Here is a 16,032-nt window from a genome sequence, read left to right as displayed (position 1 = left end):
TTGCAGACTCCAGTCTCAGGTTTCTGGCTGCAAGCAGGCAATATTTTATGTAACAAAGACAAGCCAGTGTTTTTAGGTAACTCACAGTGGTTTCCAAGGTAGGTAGAAAATCAAGAGGACCAAACATAAGCTGCAGGAACAGAATTCTTTTTAAGTCCTCCAATTACACTTACAGTGCACTTATGCTTACAGTGACCTGACAAGCCTGTCGCATATTCACTACTGTCTCTGCTCCTTTGAATCTGTATTTCTGACTTCCTCCTCATCCACATATTTTTCTCACTTTTTTCTCTGCCTTACCAGCACTGCAGCAAGGACTGCAGCCTCAGTCTGCCCCTGATCCAGAACGCAGTTATTGTGGCAAAATAAACCGAGAAGGAGAAGTTGAAAGAAACAGTAATCTGACAATAAAGAACTTCACATAGATCTGTGAGATAATTCTCATTACTGCCACACATGGCAGTAGTCTCCATTTTCCACATCTCAGATGAGCAGCCTCTACAGACAGCACATGGCACTCCTTACAATACTCTATTCAACCATCTGAAGTACTGGGCATTGCTGGCAAGGCAGTGAGAAGAGAGGCAGGACTGTATCAGTCTGGGTTTGGGCATGCTCCACACCAAAAACTCTGCATCAGTGAGCTTATCAAGCAGCTCCGCAGTCTTTTTGTATGCGTCAGTGCTGGTTAAATAGCAGCAGCACATCCATACATTCACAGTAACATGCTGTATGAAACACAAGCTCTCTCAAGGGCCTACTATTGCAAAACTGTCAGTGACGTGGGGTGTGTGCTCTCTGATGCATCAGGCACAGCAAACAAGGACAGAACACTGACTCCCACTCAGATGTACACAATAGCTTTCACATTTAATTGGAGTCAACACAGGGCTTTTAAGATACCAAAATAACTCAAAACAAAGCCCAGCGATAGGTGAGTGGAAAAGGAGGAGCCCGACGTGATTTCTGATCGTCAACAAGCGGTCAGTAGGTGTAAACACTATGAAAAGCGTGACAGTAAAAACAACCACAGCTGAGTGCTGGAAACTCAGAACAGGAGATTCAAAGGGAGCTCTCAGAAAAGGCACAAGTCAGTAAAGCAGTTTAAAAACAGTGATTCGAGCTTATTTTTAAGCATTTAGAAATAGTACTTCTAGATGATTGAAACTCGTCAAGATACGAAATAAATCACCAGTTCTCACTGCACAGACTTCCAGAAACTGACAGGACTATAATTTCTATGTATATTTCAGCTGTAATATTAAGTAATTCGTGGCTATAAAACTTCCTAATGAACTACAAGCAACGATGAGACCTGCAGAAGTATGTGGTGAAAGATGAGCATTAACACACCTTGGCTCAGCTGCAAAATGAATAATTTTCCTTTAATTCATCTTCCATGACTTCAAACAGACCAAATACGTTACTTGCTGTCCTTCATTGCTTCATGAGGTGAAATGCCAATGGCTGCTGCTTGTTTCCTGCAGAAGGGCACCTGTTTCACCTGTAGGAAAACTCTGGTAACGGGTAAAAGATTCTGCAGCCCTGCTGGCTGGAAGGCTTAATGTTAATCTTAATTATTCACCTGGCCTGCAATAAAGATTCTGCAGTGTCTGTCTTACAGCTGGAAGTGATCACACAGTGACTGTGGGGTTGTATTTTTGGCTCCATACAGTGCTAAGAAGCCTAAGGCGGAATAAAAACAAAGGTGATGTGACGACCGCTGAGTAAAGGGAGCCGAAGTCCACAAACAGCTTAACAAAAATGAGGCCATTAAGTACATGAGAGGAACACAGAACAAACGTAACAGCAGAACGGCTCACAGGATCAACGCGTCGCTTCAGGTGTTCTGCTGTGCGACGGCCTGAGGGCACTGGCCATCCGGGGAGAGGAAAAACACCCCAAAAAGGCCCGCAGAACGATCCACGACAACCGCTTCGTGCTGCCTGGCGGACTGACAGACCGCCTGACATGGCGGCGGGAGGCGGGAGCGAGGCGCGGGGGGCGTGACTTGCTGACGTCTCGCGATGGCTGGCGGCAAGAGGGAGTCCGCCGCCATCCCGGCAGCCATAGCGACGACGCTACCCGCAGTGACGGGAGCAGGCGGGGGGGGCGCCGCACAAAGGGGGCGCCGCGCGAGCCCGCAGCCAGCGGCCCCGAGCGGTGAGTGCGGGGCGGGGGGCGCCGCGCGACGCCTCTGGGGCGGGAGAGGAACATCGCCTCCAGCTCTGCCTGCCTTCCTCTGCCCGGCGCCGAGCGGCCCTTCCAGGCCGGGCCTCCCCTTTGGGCCGGGCCCGCACGGAGCGCCGCCGGCCCCGGTGAGGCCGCGTTGTCAGGCCTCAGCGCGGGCAGTGGGGCGGCCAGGACGGGGGCTGTGAGGGGCGGCGCGGCGGGGGCAGCGCTCTGTGCCGGGCCGGGCGGAGCGGGGCCGGGCTGTCAAAGCGCCGCTGCCGCCGCCTTGATCTCCGCTACTGAATAACAAAGGGGATAAATGAAGCGTGTGCCGTCGCTCCTGTTTCTCTGCCTTCAGTAGGTGAGCCTTAAGAGTCCAATTAGAGCGTCGTCTTTCCCGTGTTTCTCTTAAGGAAGAGCGTTTCCCTCAGTGGATCGGTGCCGTCCTGACATTTGATCTGAGTAGCTGAACCTGGGGATGAAAGGCCACGTAGCGCTGAACGGCGCGGTGTGTGTCTGAGGGCCGGGGCGGTGCGCTGAGCGCAGCCCGAGAGGGACTCAGCGCTGTGTGCCCTTGGGGCCCTCGTAGCGCCCTGATGGATGGATCAGAAGCAGAGCCCAGCTGGGATTCCACGTGTCCCTGCCGTTGTACGCCCCTCAGGTGTGTTAGGACAAAGCTTCTGTTGTCACCTTGTCAGCGTTTGAAAAAGTAAAGGAAAAATAACGTGGATCGAGTAAGTTGTGCTGTTGGTTCTAATAAGTCACCCCCTCTGGGACTCTTCCGATTTCCAGCATCCTGAGGACACTTACAGTGACACTTCTCATTGCTCTGTGCAGTAGCAGAGGGTTTGGGAAGTCTCAGAGTGGTTCGGATGTGACTGTCCACCCACTTCAGTGCTTTGCAGAATATCTGCCCTCCTAGATCAGCAAATTGAGGTGAGGTTAACCAGCTCGCTCAAGGTCACGGGGTCGGTGACAGAGCTGGCAATAATGGAACGCAGCCATCCCCACCGCCGGCTCTGTACTCATCACTGGATGACTCCCAGATAATTGCAGGTAGTTTAAACATTTGCATTGCATAAGTGTGTTTTGAGGCCTTCCCAAACTTTTGGAAAGATGAAACGTTAATAGATCTGCCTCAGACCTTATGCTCTGTTTGCGTGGAGCTCACACTGAAGCTTAAACTTCTCCTGGCATTGGGAGGAATTTGGAGGACTTCATGGCTTATTCTGTAAATATATGCTCAAAAGTCATCGCTGCCTCAGTTGTGCATTTGTTAAGTAAATGGTGTGGAAAAGCTTCTTGGGTAGATTATGGGATAGAACAAACATAGATTACACTGTAATTACAGTTTTTAATAGGAGAATGTGGAAACTATGGCTCTAAAGAGTCCTCTGAATAAAGTGTTTACCAAATGATGTTCTGTTATTTGCCACTGTTTGGGAAAAAAACCAAACAAGTGTGCTGGGAAGCCATAGTGATGGGCTGCTGGTAAAATGGAACAAAAAGCTTCTCCTCCCCCTTGATTTATTTTTTCTGCACATAATTGTTAAATAAAAACAAATGAGAACGGCTGTCATTTCTGAGCCCAAGAGGTTTCACTTCGTGTTTTTTTGTCAAGTTAAGTTTATGAAGAAAGGGATTTCAGAGGAAATGCTGGCAGTTCGTGCTGGTGTGACACATGCATTGTATATTTAGTAGCTTCAGGGAGGAAAGATCCGTACTGAGCTGAAGAAAATATCATGGATAATGGTTGGTGTGGATTTCAAAGAGTGCTGGAAAGCAGGCTGGCATTGTTGAGGTGTTCCACTTCAGCCCTGTCCTGCAGGGAGCATTTGGCACAGTCCTAACGCTGTGTGGGGTTGTGCTGGTGGTCGTAGATAGAGACCACGGGTCTCCGTTTTGTAAGGATTCGTTTGTGCTTATCTTTGTGTTCTGGTGACCGTCGGCTGTACAAAATAATCTGGTAGGAGCTGCTGTGTTGTAGTGCAGCACGGAGAGCAGCGATGGCCGAGTTCCTTTTAAGTGCACTGCCAGCAGTGCCAAGGCAGCACTGCATAGCTGTGCTCTGGGCATCAGCAGGAGTCCTGCTCTACGTTTGATCCATGCAAACACATTTTGATGATACAGACTTCCTCCATTTAGGGGAAAGAAAAAAAAAAAGAATTGACAGTTTGGTGTTGGTGAGCATTGTGTGAAAGGTGCGTGCTGTTATTTGTACTAAATTGCCATAGATCCCCTGTGTTTGTACAACTTATAATGCTGTCTTTGGGAAAAGTACTTGTGCTGATGTTACCTGGTGAGGTTTCCCAGCAAGGCGACTTGTCAGCTGAAATAATTCTCTCAGAAAGAATGCTTGTGGCTTGCCTAGAAACCTACAACTTTATATCCTGAATGACACTCCTGTGTCAGCAAATGCGTCTGCTGTAGAGCTGAGCTTGCCAGACTTTACTTCTGCCAGTTTGAGTGCTAACTTCTTATCCAGCCAAGTTAAATAAGAAAAGGAAGCAATAATGGGATGTACTTCTTTTTAGGGTTGGTAGCTTTCAGTGTGAAAGCTTGTGGAATCCGGGAAGGTTTGTGCACTGGTACCAATGGATGTGTAAGAACAAGACCTGCTGGTAGGCTTATGGTGCACAGCTCTCCTGGTGCTGTGATGTGTGGGTTGGGAGCACCTGGCTGCTTGCTGTTGGCTGAGCTGAGGGAACTGGAGCTGTGCTGTGATGCCAGAAATCAGAATGAAACCCATGCAATGTTTAATGGGACTGTGGTACTCCCCATCCCTGGAGGCATTCAAGGCCAGGCTGGATGTGGCTCTGGGCAGCCTGGTCTGCTGGTTGGTGACCCTGCATGTAGCAGGGGGTTGAAACTAGACCATCATGGTGGTCCTTTTCAACCCAGGCCATCCTATGATACTTTATTTGTAATTATTAAATAAAAAACAAATGGTTTACATTTTATTAAATCTGGTCACTAAAATATCTGGCAGTACTATGGTATTGGTTGTGCAGAAGTTTAAAACATCTATTAGGAAAACAGTTGTTCATTTCAAGAAGATGGCTTATATGTCTGATATGTGTAATGTATGCAGTATGGTATGTTTGAGAACCAGTTGTTCTCATACATAGTTACTGTATACTGTGTTAATTTCTGGGGAGGGGAAATAAAGTACAAAGTCTGCCTATCAGAAGCTTCAGAAGAAATTATTTCCTATGCTGATTATCTGGCATACAGTCTTGTATTGATAATATAATATTTGATGTATGTTAATCTATTTAAATAGCACAGTGAATCTCACTTTGCAATAGCTCGTACAGTTTTGCAGGACATGTTGTTTACAGCTGCTCCATGCAGCGATCTTAGAGTTTGTTCATTCCTCTGAAACAAAATGGATTTATGGAAATTCTCCGAAGCACCGCGGAGCCCAAATTGCCCCTCACAGATCCGTTTCTTTTTCCAGTCCCTTCTTAATAAGGTAGCAGAGCATCAGCTTTGGAACGCTCTCATTGGGGATTTGTTTTCAGAGTATTATTAGTAGCATTTCAGTGAAGCGGAAATAAACCTGTGCTGTGCAGAGAAAGTGGACCCAGGGAAAGGTGTTGCAGTAAGAGCAGCTCTCTGAGAAGCTACTTATTTAGCATAGCAGAGAGATAGAAAAGCTTAATAAGAAACACAACCTGTAAATCTAAAGATGGGACTACAAAAATAGCCTACATGTGTTCCAGCAAACGTGCATTTCTGTCATGTTTCAAATACAAAGCGTCAATTTGGTGCTTGGAAATGTAAACGTCAGAATGTTTTGGATGCAAAAACCCAAGCTTTTATTTCTGTTCATTCACAATGCTATGGCAATTCAGTGCTAGACACTTCAGACACTGAATTTCTTAAGGTGCAACCAGATCAGGTTGTTTGTCTGGAGAACAGCTGGAACGGATGTGTAGCAAAGCTGCATTGAAAGTAGAAATTACAGCTTGTGAGCCAGTGGGAATTTTTAATTCTTTTATTATTTTCTACCGTGGAATAAAGCTGAGCCTCACAGGACACCTTTAGTGTGATAATAAACCTAGAGGAAGTACAATAAAATCTGACAACGTTGGGGGGGAAAAATACGTGAAGCTGTTTCACTGTGTTCTGTCTGCAGTGTGTAAGATCACTGGCATGCAATGCCTGCTGAGGAATCTGCCCTTAATTTTATTGGACAAATTACATTTGGGATTGTTGCTCGATCAGGTCAGAGGTTCTGGTTTTAGTTCTGGAATGGGACTCAGAATAAAAACTGTGGGGGTGGCAAAGGAGAGTTACGATGGTTATGTTTTGTTTAGAGGCAGAGTTAGGAGAAAACCTTTCTTATTTCTTAACCCAGTAATAAATCCAACATCTATTAGGTGTTATTCATCCCAGTTATTTTCCGATTCATTACCAGTAACTACCGTGCAATCATAACAAGACCTTAGTTTAGACAAAGCATGAAGATGTTCCCCATTCCTTTGTTCTGAATCTGCCTGTGAGCAGATAGCTCAGTTACACTTCATCCAGGAACGTCACAGTGCATAGGTCACAGTGCAGTGAGACTCCTTTCAGTGATGCCTACTGCTGCATACACCTTTGTTTCCTATCTCACTCTTTTCTCAACTGTTTGTTTTCTGAGGTGAGAGTGGCATTTATTTGTGTTGTTTGCTTTGTGTTGCAAAAAGTCCTGTCACAGAGTCACAGCTGGGGGCTGAAGAAGTGCTAATCCATTTCTTTTAGAGCAGTTTGTTAAATAGATGCAACCTGGTGCAAATAGAAAAGGTATTTCCACATTTTTGAAAGACAGTATTTAGTTATGCATCTACCTACACTCAAGTTCTACCTTCTTACATCTTTGTTGTCTGCCTCAGTTTAATATAGATGCATGGAACAATCTTCTTACTTCTTCTCTTTTTTCCCTTTTTTCCTTCAGAATTGCCAAAATGCTTTGGAATTCTTAAACGATTCTAAAACTGAAGTCACTGAAGATACAAAACTCATAAGAACACAAGAAGCAGCAAGGAGGATTCAGTGCCAATGCAGCAACAAAGAAGACAGCCAGAGTTAGTGGAAGGAAATCTTCCTGTTTTTGTTTTTCCTACAGAACTTATATTTTATGCAGATGACCAGTCAACACACAAGCAGGTGTTGACTCTATATAACCCCTATGAGTTTGCCTTAAAATTCAAAGGTGGGTTTCTTAGGTTAAGTTGTATTTAAGGATTAGTTGGTGATCTTGAACAATCCAATTATAGTTAATGTAACAAATCATATTTGCAACAAAACCAGAAGCCCTGTCTTCACATATATCTGTTGATGAAATAATTGAAGTGTTAATTTGTGACTTGTCACCTCTGCTGTCCTTTTCTTTGCAGTTCTTTGTACAACTCCAAATAAATATGCGGTGGTTGATGCGACTGGAGCAGTGAAGCCTCAGTGCTGTGTTGATATGTAAGTAAAAAGTATGGGGTTTTTTTTTATCCCTGATAGTATGACATCTGATTATCTTAATTTCCTTCATTACTGCAAAGGTAGTAAATGATAGCATACATAGCATAAATTAAATTATATAAATATTACAATGTTTTCTTGATCTCTTGTATTCCTGTGTCCATCCAGCCTTTACTGTTCTTTTACTGTAGGGCAAAGGTAAAGATTTTGAGATAGTTCCTTTAGTTTTCTCTTTAAGCATAAATAAAATGCTACTAAACACATCCTGTAGTATAATTTGTAAACCATCAGTGAGAGTACAGAGCCTCTGAGTACTATTTTCTTATTTCTAACAAGAAGAACAAGACCACCCCTAGGGTTGGGATTTCCTTGTGAGGAATATTTATTTGCAGATTGATAAAGTGAAAATGTACGAAGTTCTACTGAACACACTTTCTTGGGACATATTTAATAAAGGTACTTTTGCCCATCTTTCACCTTGACCAACTGTCTTGCACTCCCTGCTCTCTCTCTCTTTCTTCACCCCCCTCCTTTCCCCCCCCTTTACTTCTCCTTTCAGATCCCAACACAATAACAGAGGAAAAATGAATGCTGGTTAAGTCACTCCAATAACGTGTAGGGCCTGCAGGTTGCTCTAATTCAAATTAGAGGAACCAATAGATATGATAAAATTGCCCAACTTTTTTCATCGTGAGCTGTGTTATTTCTGTGAGGTACAGATAGATGTATTTTATTAAGTAAGAAAAATAAGAGGTATACCTATTTCCTGGGGAGTTTTTGTGTGGCAAAGAAAACCCCATCTGGTTCTGTTGACGTTGTTGTCCCACATCAGTGTTTACTGCAAAGATATGAGCAATTCTAGGTAAGTGTGGCCACCTGCCAGATAAACGTATTCTATGGAGCTTCTAATTATGCAATGGCCTCTAAAAAGAAACATGAGAATGTATCTGTTTATAAGGGTCTGCAGAAAACATCTCTTTGCTTGGCAGCAGATGCATGTTCTCATAGCGCAGCACTGTGTACAGATTTTGTTTAGGTTGATAGTACCATATACTAAGAGGAGAGAAAACTATAAAGGAAGTCTTAAAGGGAGAATTAATTTATCAAAACAGCAGATTTAGTTCTCAGGGTTGTGTGAATTAGTACTGTTGGGGGAAAAATCTTTCTGTTTTAGTGACAGCACTCACCCAACCAACACTGAGCTTCTTGAAAGCCTGGCATAAGCACACTGCTTGCTTTCTAAAGCAAAACTACAGACATTCCTATGCCCATCTTGCTTAGGAGGAATGACTTAGTTTCTGTTTCCTTGTTGAACAGTCTGTTCAAGCTATGTGCTAGTTATAAGCATTTGCTCTGTGTTTCTGATTGTAGATACCTTGTTGTGGTTGACACACTGGAACAGGTTGCCCAAGGAGGCTGTGGATGCCCCATCCCTGGAGGCATTCAAGGCCAGGCTGGATGTGGCTCTGGGCAGCCTGGTCTGCTGGTTGGCAGCCCTGCACATAGCAGGGGGGTTGAAACTTGATGCTCATTGTGGTCCTTTTCAACCCAGGCCATTCTATGATTCCCTTAAAAGAAAGCTGGAACAAACATTTGTTTCTTGCAGCATTTAAATGCATATGTATCACAAAGATAGTACTCTTACAATTGTTTCAAAAAAGCTTACCATGTATTAATAAAGGTAAAACCACTTTTTCCCCTCAGGACATGGCAACCTTCTTGAAGCCACATCGCTTAGACATAGGTGTTTTTTCAGGTTAGCTATTATTATCTTAGAAATTTAGAGAAGCCTCCCATAAAGAAGAACAACAACAACAACAATCTTCCACTCCAGAAAAATACACTTTGTTTTAACTCTAAGAGCTGATATGACTTAAAAACCTGAATGTTTTCTTTTTTTAGTGCTAGATGGGTATTTTCATAATGAATCATAAATGCAGAGAGGAGGCAGGTGAGCAGAGCAGTGTGCAAAGGTCTGTATTGCCTTTGATCAGTGTTATTTTTAAACTGTGCCTTTTACATGTCCTGCATATGATTTTTTTTCACATTAAATACCATAAAACTAGAAGTAATGTAACAGCTATCACAGTGCCTTAATTTTAAAGCCATCTTGGTCAACTTGTTCAAAACATCAGAGTTCACAGTGGTTGCTGGACAGTACAAAAGTTTGTGAGGGGAAAAAGTGGATTCCAGGCATGGCTCAGTGTATGCCTATGCTGCAGTTAGGGTTATGATTGCAGCTTGTGTAGATAATACCAGGTCAAGCTCTTGCTAGCTGGTCAAGTATCTGCAGTATTTCAGTTCAGGCTGCAGAATATGCTCAAGGTAGCAAGACTGCTCAGCAAAGCTTTGACAGCACAGAGCTCTACTTCTGAGGGCCAAGCTTGCTCACTGAAAGGTGGGAAATGTTTATATAAGTACACAGCGGTAATTTTACTGCAATTACATGCCTTAAACTGGTGAGTTTCTGATTGTGAAAATCTTTAAAGCTAGCTGACTCTTACCCATAGAGAGAATGTTTTGCTTCTGAGAAAAGATAATTTTGAAGCTTTGAGCCTGTTTTCCTGAAGAGACTTCTGCCATCACCTTGTCTGTCCAAGTGTCTGGCAGTCCTTTTCTTCCCTACCAACCCCACATCCCTCTCTACCTTTTGATATATTGAACAGCATATAGCAAAACTGTTTTAAGAGGAGGCATCTTTCAGATAACTGATATTTTGTGAAAATTGGCAGACAGGTCCCTAATGGTGTGTTCTGAGAAAGAATAACTGTTCTTTTTGGCCAGTCAATTGGAGCAGATATATTTAGGAACTAGAATACCCTATCATGGTGCAGCAAACACGGGGAGGAGAGAGATGAGGCAAGATCAAATCTTCAAGAACATTGAGTAATTAAGGATGGAATGGGGATGTGAACTATTGCAATATATCTGTGTGGGGAAAACAGGGGAAACATTGGGCATTGCAGGGCATGATTCCACAGGAGACATTTTTACTAGCTGCTCTGTTTGACATTTTTTTACTCTGCAGTGTGATTCGTCACAGAGATGTTCGTGCTTCTCACTATGGTGTGATAGATAAATTCCGTCTGCAAGTGTCTGAGCAAAGCCAGAGGAAAGCACTAGGGAGAAAGGAGATTATTGCTACTCTGCTTCCATCTGCAAAGGAACCACCACAACAAAAGGAAGAGGAGGAAAAGCGAATAAAAGAACACCTGTCTGAAAGTGTCTTTTTCGAGCAGACTTTGTGTCAACCAGGTAGTTGAAATCTTTATCCCTCCTGTTCTCTGAATCAGCTTTGAATAGCTTCAATGAATAGAAAGACTAGATTAAAATAAGCTTTAAAATAATTCCTATTAGTTACCTTTATCACCAAAGGACAGTCACAGTCAAGAGGCAAACTATGACAACTCTGCTTGTGCTGTCTTGATTAATCATAATTTTTCTTCTTTGTCTGAAAAGTACAAAAAAGCACAATTGCTAGCTGGAAACTCTACATATGTTTTGTATGTGAGGGAGTAAATCTACAGTGTTGGGCAAAGCCTGGACCAAACAAAACGATAGGGAGAGAGAGAAGTAGTACTGAGTCTTACTGAATGGATCCTCAACTTCTGCTGAATTATAGAGTAGTATTCTTGCAATTTACCACTTGCTTTTTCATGACAGGAACAGAAATAAGTTCCTGAAAAGAAACTAACTTGCTTGAGAGTGTTTCTCCTGTTAAAATCAAACTGTGTCAGCATTTATAAATGGTTTGCTGGCTGGTGAAACACATTGTGTTAAGAAAAAAAATAACAATCATCTCAGTATGTATTGTAGGAGGATACGTGGTTAACCTACACTATCTCTGGGCCCACAGAACACATTGTTAATATGATGGTTGTTCCAATACAGAGGGTTTGAACCATTCTGAACAATCTGATACTGGTCTTAAACCAAACTCTATTCCTTTGCTTAAAACCATTAATTAAACTATATTGCTTGCTTACAGAAAAGCAGTGAACAGCAACTTATGGTCTTTGCATACAACCTGCAACCTAGAAATAACACTAATGGAGTTAAAATAGGACACGCAATGCCAGTCACAGCAAGGATAGAAAACTTTGTTAAAAGCATTTGTTAATTTCTAACAGGTGGTTCTTAGCACTGTCAGATGTTAACAACTTGGTTAGGAGCATTCAACTAACACATAAACAGCTCTTTTTGAAAAATGGTTGAAGTGTGCCACTGAGGAGGTTCCAGCCATTAAACAGCACAGCAAAGAGCATGGAGGACAAATGAATCTATAGTTTGCATTTCCTTGTTTGGGTGATACTGAATTGTTGCGGTAGTTCAGTTTTTAAAGCAAGTTAAACATGCTACTCATCTGTGGCATGTAAGCTGGTCCTGGGGCAGGCCTTAAATTCTCCTCTAAAGAAAGAAGGGAAGCTCATCCGGGCCAAAAGCATGTGCTCTTGCTCTAGCCAAGATTTCTTCTGGAGATGTGAGAGTTGTCTGCCTGTGTACCTCATTTTGGTGTTCTTTCCCAATTAACTACTAACTGCACAGGGAACATATCAATGTCAGGATGCATAGTGAAACCTCAAGCATTGCTGAAACATCTAACTGTCAGGAGTGTGTATATATAGCTACTAGGCCTGGCAGGCTCTGTTCCTCAAGGAGGGAGAGATTTGGAAAGTCATGTGAAAACAAATTCCAGCATCGGCCTTGGAACTGAGAGCAGCCTCCTGCACTGCAGAATGCAAAAAGCTTAGGAAAAGTGAGTGTAAGAGTTGTTTTCCATCCCCTCCAAACTCAAAAGGATAAAGAAAATACCAAGGTAGTGCAGCTCTGATGTTATAGATGGGTAGATGATCCTTACAAGTGGTACTATTTTGTTTTTCAGAAAACAGACCTGCCTCATCGGGACCTAGTTTACTAACTGTCTTCCTGGGAATAGTGTGTATTGCAGCGCTAATGCTACCTACGTTGGGGGAAATGGAATCCCTGGTGCCTCTCTACCTCCATTTAAGTGTGAATCAAAAGTTAGTTGCTGCTTATGTTTTAGGTAAGTATTCTGGATCTTGTGTTTTAGTGCAGCTTTTGTGATTTGGGAAACTTCTCAGCTGTTTGTCAGCAGCTTCAGGAAACTTGGAGACAAAGAACTGCCTTACAGTTTCTTTTCCATCCCCACTTTTATTCTAAGTTACAGCCAGAATGATATATGAGGGAAAATTGATTATTAAAAAAATATTTAGACCAGATTCTAGTCAATATTATATCCAGGCCCCTACATGCTAATTTTGCCTTCATTTGATGACTGGTGAAATTATTAATGCCTATCATCATCTGCCAATAAAACTGAGTGGAATGTTCTTCTGTTTCTTACACTGGAATACAGAGTTAGTCTGTTGCAGAACCTAGAGCTCTTCTGGGTCTGTTTCTCTCCTCAAGCCAAATGAGCTGATCTGAAAGGCTCTGCTCACTGTTGTCTTGGTAAGCAGTTGAAATGCTCAAAAATAAATTACTGCTTACTAAGAAATCACTGCCATCCACAACTCTTCCTGATTGCTAACTTGCTCCTAAATTAGGAAGCATAGGTAAGTTGCAGGCTTCGTTTGATTTGACTGTTTTTCTGTAGCTATTTCAGATTGGAAGAGCACTCACACTTAACTCAGTTCTCCCATCCCACTACCTGGCAGAAATGAGAATCTAAAGCAAAGAGCTAGGCAGCTTCAAACTGATAGCTAGAGGTGAGGTAGTGGTGGGAAAGGATGCAAGATCTTGTTAATTAAATGCACACAGTTTAGTGACCGACTTTGGCAAGCTAGTCTGCTGAAAGGCTTTTAAATCTCACCTGTTGCTAACCAGAAGCCTACATCTTTATCTGAGCTGATGGCAATGCATTTTCAGATTAGAATCTTGCAGTAATCCTGGTTTTATTTTTACCTCTAGTTTTGAAAATAGCTCCAATTTCTGCTGGTGACAACTATGGTATTAAACCATTTGAATTCATATATTTGCAACAACCTACCTGTTTGTAGATGCATTGTGAAGTTCCTACAGGTCTTGATTCTACTGGTGGCAGGGTTCTTACTGCTCATGAAGAGGCTCCTCTGGGTACAGCACTTATCTACAACACAAGTAGATAGCCTTTAAGAAGGTGCAAACACTGTCTTCCACAATGAAGTACCACTGGATTGTTCAGTTTTTCATGGAAAAGGGAGATTTATGCCATGCCAATAAGACTACATGACATTTGAGAAGAATTTGCTTTACAGAAATGAGTTAAACCCATACACGTGGTGCAGGTTGTTCCATAGCACCTTCTAGAAGCTTGTTATTCTGCAATGATTTAAATAATCTAAATTAGGGCCTACAGCAGTTCTGATAGCGGGGATTGTCTGAGCTAATGCAGACCTTAACAAATAGCTGAACTATAATTCCTCTTTAATGGGATGAAATGCTTGTCTAATAGAAGGCAGCATTACAATTCTGTTCTGTTCTGCTTTTATCTTTAAAATCTTTATGAAGTAAATAAGTTATATAGAGGCAACATAGTTGAAGAGTCTCAGCAATTTCTTTGTCTGGCGAGATCTGTAGGCTGTAAGATCTCTGCTGTGAAAGGCTGTTATAGTAACGTAGTCCAAGCCTGACATAAGATTGCCTAAGAACTGATGAATTACTATTTTGATGTTGCAGAAGGCCTGTATGTTTTTTCCATATGCCTCTTTGTCCTGTACTAAATAAACTCATGGCTATGAACCATTTTCTTTTATCAACACATGATGGCAGTGAGTTTTTCAGTGTGGCAGTAGTAGGTTTTCTAACCTTCTATTTTCTGCTTTCATCCCTGGAGCCTGTTTTTAATTGTTTGGGGCTTTTTAGGCCTCTGTCAGAGCAGACTTTTTTTTCCTCCCTTCTTAAAGGTCACAGAGGCTGCAGAAAGCTCCCTATGCAGATTGATCAAAGGTTAGTTTCAGACAAGTGTTATTCTGCAGAGAAATGAATAAAAATCATCATCTAGCTTTTAGCTAACCTGCCTTACTGCTGACTCAGCAGTAATTTGAATTACGCTGCCCATAACTATTGCACATCAAAACCAATGGCTTCCATGCCCATGTAAGCATTGAGATTTTGACATGGATGAGATTTTCCAGCAGTCAGTTGGATAGTTGTACAGAGCAGTTGTAGCTTCTTTGAGATTTAGCTACTAACACTTCACTATGATGTAACACACTGGTTTGTGTCTACATCAGAATTTGGAGCAATACTTCTAGTATTTATGGAAGGGGTCTACATGAGCTCCTTCTGCATGCATTACTTCTGCTTTATTTTCTGCCCTGTGAAATGATAACTGTCTTCTCTATCTTGAAAAATTCAAGCACTTCAGTTCTTAATCCTTTCTTTCAGGTCTCATCACCATGGTTATTTTGAGAACATGAGCAATGACTTAACAGGACATCAAACACCTTACTGTATATTCACATCATGAATGTGGACTGCCTTTTACTCCCATTGGGCTCATCAAGATGCTAGCAACTGTTCAGTGATCTAAGATACCTTCAGAAGTGTAATATATTTTAACTATGTATAATAAATGAAAGACTCAAAGCACTTTTAGGTGCTTCTGTAACAGACAGCTATGAAATGTTCAGTGATACCTGTGAAAATAATTTGAAACACTTTTATATTTACGCCTACTGTAAAAAAAATCCTTATTAAAGCAACATTTGTTATTTTTAGTCTATGTTCACATCAGTGCGTGATCACTATAAAAGCAACCTGTCATATGTAAAGCGTTCCTTTGGTTTGTGGCTGTACGTGCTGAGCCTGACACTTCTGTATATGTACCAGAAGGATGGGAGTCGTGGCTAATCATTGAAGCAAATGGAAAATTTCATCAGTGGAACTATGAAATAAACCATTAAATTTAGGTGAAGAAGTAATTCTCAACTTCCTTACTTCGTTGTTACCGATGTATCACTGAGTGCTCATTTTCTTACCTGGGGAAGTAATTTCTGCAACAGACGTTTTGTATCGACTGTAGACAATAAAGACCAGTTCTGTAATCAGATCCTTTCATTTCTTAGGGCTGCATGCAATCTGTGAGCTACGTGGCATTAACAGAACCTGAACTCACACTGCACACCAATGTAGAATAAACACCTTTTGCTATTTTACAGGCCAAACTAAGCAGAGCAGCAAAGGCATTTCTGTCTCCTCCTTCCCCCACCATGCCTTACAGCTGAGGCAGGATTTCTGCTGTATGAGAAACTCCTGCTCAAAGTCCAGTGTGACGTTCTAGGTGAACGTTTACCCCATTTCACATTTCACTGTAGAGATGTTTAATCATAACACCTTATTTCTACCGGTTCATTTCACTAGGACTGCATTTGGTTCATACATACAGATTTATAAGGA

The 16,032-nt window shown here is 42.2% G+C and overlaps 2 protein-coding genes across 45 annotated transcripts in view; one reads left to right on the top strand and one right to left on the bottom strand.

Annotated features, from left to right (window-relative positions):
- The window catches only part of INTS6L (integrator complex subunit 6 like), a 53,636-nt gene extending 51,657 nt beyond the window's left edge, over positions 1–1,979 (bottom strand). For 38 of the 41 annotated variants that reach the window (XR_001464171.4, XR_001464172.4, XR_006939245.1 and 35 more), the window contains exon 1: positions 1,354–1,979. The gene's annotated coding sequence lies outside the window, so the exon portion shown is untranslated. The remainder of the gene's footprint in view (positions 1–1,353) is intronic. The other 3 variants (XM_046941021.1, XM_046941019.1, XM_046941020.1) reach the window with 1 other exon arrangement.
- Positions 1,980–2,062: 83 nt separating this feature from the next.
- On the top strand, positions 2,063–15,680 carry MOSPD1 (motile sperm domain containing 1). Of its 4 annotated transcripts, none has more exons than XM_004940673.5 (6): positions 2,063–2,163; positions 7,115–7,372; positions 7,557–7,632; positions 10,661–10,887; positions 12,515–12,676; positions 15,022–15,680. In XM_004940673.5, the coding sequence occupies exons 2-6, from the start codon at positions 7,219–7,221 to the stop codon at positions 15,051–15,053; spliced, it is 651 nt and encodes a 216-aa protein (XP_004940730.1). In that variant the 5' UTR covers positions 2,063–2,163; positions 7,115–7,218; the 3' UTR covers positions 15,054–15,680. The 4 variants fall into 4 exon arrangements, with proteins under 4 accessions (XP_004940730.1, XP_420226.2, XP_046796984.1 ...); XM_420226.8 differs by having other exon boundaries at positions 10,661–10,890; XM_046941028.1 differs by having other exon boundaries at positions 2,063–2,533.
- Positions 15,681–16,032: the final 352 nt, after the last annotated feature.

This window comes from Gallus gallus, chromosome 4, assembly GCF_016699485.2.
Source record: "Gallus gallus isolate bGalGal1 chromosome 4, bGalGal1.mat.broiler.GRCg7b, whole genome shotgun sequence".
Classification (NCBI taxonomy): Eukaryota; Metazoa; Chordata; class Aves; order Galliformes; family Phasianidae; genus Gallus; species Gallus gallus.
The sequence above is the reverse complement of the archived record's forward strand: the minus strand, read 5'-3'. Positions and strand labels throughout refer to the sequence as shown.